We start from the raw sequence: 2,500 nt of genomic DNA, 5'->3' as shown, positions 1-2,500 counted from the left end.
TTTTTAAAAAGTAACTAAGTAATGCAATTAGCTACTTTTTAAGGGAGTAACGCAATATTGTAACGCATTACTTTTCTAAAAAGTAACCAAGTAACGCAATTAGTTACTTTTAAAGGGAGTAACGCAATATTGTAACGCTTTACTTTTCTTTAAAAGTAGCCAAGTAACGCAATATTGTAACGCATTACTTTTCTAAAAAGTAACCAAGTAACGCAATTAGTTACTTTTTAAGGGAGTAACGCAATATTGTAACGCTTTACTTTTCTAAAAAGTAACCAAGTAACGCAATTAGTTACTTTTTAAGGGAGTAACGCAATATTGTAACACATTACTTTTCTAAAAACGTAACCAAGTAACGCAATTAGCTACTTTTTAAGGGAATAACGCAATATTGTAACGCATTACTTTTCTTTAAAAGTAGCCAAGTAACGCAATTAGCTACTTTTTAAGGGAGTAACGCAATATTGTAACACATTACTTTTCTAAAAAGTAACCAAGTAACGCAATTAGTTACTTTTTAAGGGAGTAATGCAATATTGTAACGCTTTACTTTTCTAAAAAGTAACCAAGTAACGCAATTAGTTACTTTTTAAGGGAGTAACGCAATATTGTAACGCATTACTTTTCTTTAAAAGTAGCCAAGTAACGCAATTAGCTACTTTTTAAGGGAGTAACGCAATATTGTAACACATTACTTTTCTAAAAAGTAACTAAGTAACGCAATTAGCTACTTTTTAAGGGAGTAACGCAATATTGTAACACATTACTTTTCTAAAAAGTAACTAAGTAACGCAATTAGTTACTTTTTAAGGGAGTAACGCAATATTGTAACGCATTACTTTTCTAAAAAGTAACCAAGTAACGCAATTAGTTACTTTTTAAGGGAGTAACGCAATATTGTAACACATTACTTTTCTAAAAACTTAACCAAGTAACGCAATTAGCTACTTTTTAAGGGAATAACGCAATATTGTAACGCATTACTTTTCTTTAAAAGTAGCCAAGTAACGCAATTAGCTACTTTTTAAGGGAATAACGCAATATTGTAATGCTTTACTTTTCTTTAAAAGTAGCCAAGTAACGCAATTAGTAAATTTTTAAGGGAGTAACGCAATATTGTAACGCTTTACTTTTCTAAAGTGACTTTCCCCAACACTGAACACACGCGTGATCTTGCCTGAACTGGATCTGCTGCACACGGACGCACTGCGATCGGCCCAGAGCTCTGACCCCAGAGAGCTGCACACCGACTGCGGGCCACGCTCTAACACACACACACACACACACACACAGCGTTATGACACGTGTGAGCGCCGCTGACGGTCAGTGTATTGGCTGTCGGTGCGTCTGGTACCGGTCATCCTGCGCAGGCTCTTAGACTGAATGTTGTCCTCCACCGGGTCAAAGTCAAAGATAGATCCCGGATCAGTCCTCCAGACCCTCAGGTCTTCAGCGCAACACACAGTTCAAAGGTCAAAGGTCGAGAGGGTTGGATCAATCAACAGCTTCAGGAATATGTTACTCATGAACACTAGCGTCCAAACGTTTGGGCTCGGTAAGAAATGACTATTTTAATTAATCGAAGGCGCATTAAATTGATCAAATGTAACATTTATAATGTTGCAAAAGATTTTTTTGAACTTTCCACAAACATACAAACTGTTTCCAACACTGATAATAATCATAACTGTGTTCAACACTGATAATAATCATAACTGTGTTCAACACTGATAATAATCATAACTGTGTCTTGAGCATCAGATCATCATATTACACTGATTTCTGGAGGATCATGTGACACTGAAGACTGAAGTAATGATGCTGAAAATCAGCTTTGATCACAGGAATAAATTACACTTTACTGTATATTCACATAGAAAACTGATGATTTACATTATAATAATATTTCAACATTGTTACTGTATTTTTTATCAAATTGATGAGAAGACTCTTTCAGAAACATAAAAAAATCAGAATTATTCCAAATGTTTTTGATCAGTCGTATGTAAAAGTGTCACAACAAACGACGTCAGCGTCACACTGAGATTAAAACAAAGATCAAATGATGAAACTGAACAACCGATCGATTAAAGCGATCGTACTGGATAATGAAATGGGTTAGAAACTTTATAAGTGACATCAACATGATTAACATCAAACAACTGTCTGTCTAAAATGTAATAAAGTTCAATAAAGGATCATATTAATATTAAAAACCTCATTAAAAGGAGTAACATTTAAATATTGCGCTCATGAATATTCGAGAGTTGTGATGATGGACTGACCAGCGGCTCCTCCTGACCTGCGGTCCATCTCCACCACCTGCGGCTGGACGCCATGGCAACCGCCTCCCACCTGGTCTCCGTGGTAACCGCCTCTCACCTGGTCTCCATGGAGACGCGCCATGTGCTGCTCATCGAGGGTGTGTGTGGCGCCGCGACCCCGCGTGCGCTCGAACTCCTCGTGATATTTGGCCTGAGAGACACACGGAGAGCGTCAC

At 37.2% G+C, this 2,500-nt stretch overlaps 1 protein-coding gene across 1 annotated transcript in view; it reads right to left on the bottom strand.

The window, feature by feature from the left end:
• LOC306992660 (uncharacterized protein) overlaps nt 1-2,500 on the bottom strand; it is a 29,156-nt gene that overhangs the window by 4,527 nt on the left and 22,129 nt on the right. Inside the window, exons 24-25 of the mRNA XM_079601791.1 lie at nt 2,286-2,475; nt 1,355-1,447 (exon numbers count right to left, since the gene is read on the bottom strand). Coding sequence (XP_079457917.1) covers nt 1,355-1,447; nt 2,286-2,475 — 283 coding nt within the window. The remainder of the gene's footprint in view (nt 1-1,354; nt 1,448-2,285; nt 2,476-2,500) is intronic.

The sequence above is a fragment of the Phoxinus phoxinus genome (assembly GCF_949152265.1).
Source record: "Phoxinus phoxinus genome assembly, chromosome: 24".
Taxonomy (NCBI): Eukaryota; Metazoa; Chordata; class Actinopteri; order Cypriniformes; family Leuciscidae; genus Phoxinus; species Phoxinus phoxinus.
The sequence above is the reverse complement of the archived record's forward strand: the minus strand, read 5'-3'. Positions and strand labels throughout refer to the sequence as shown.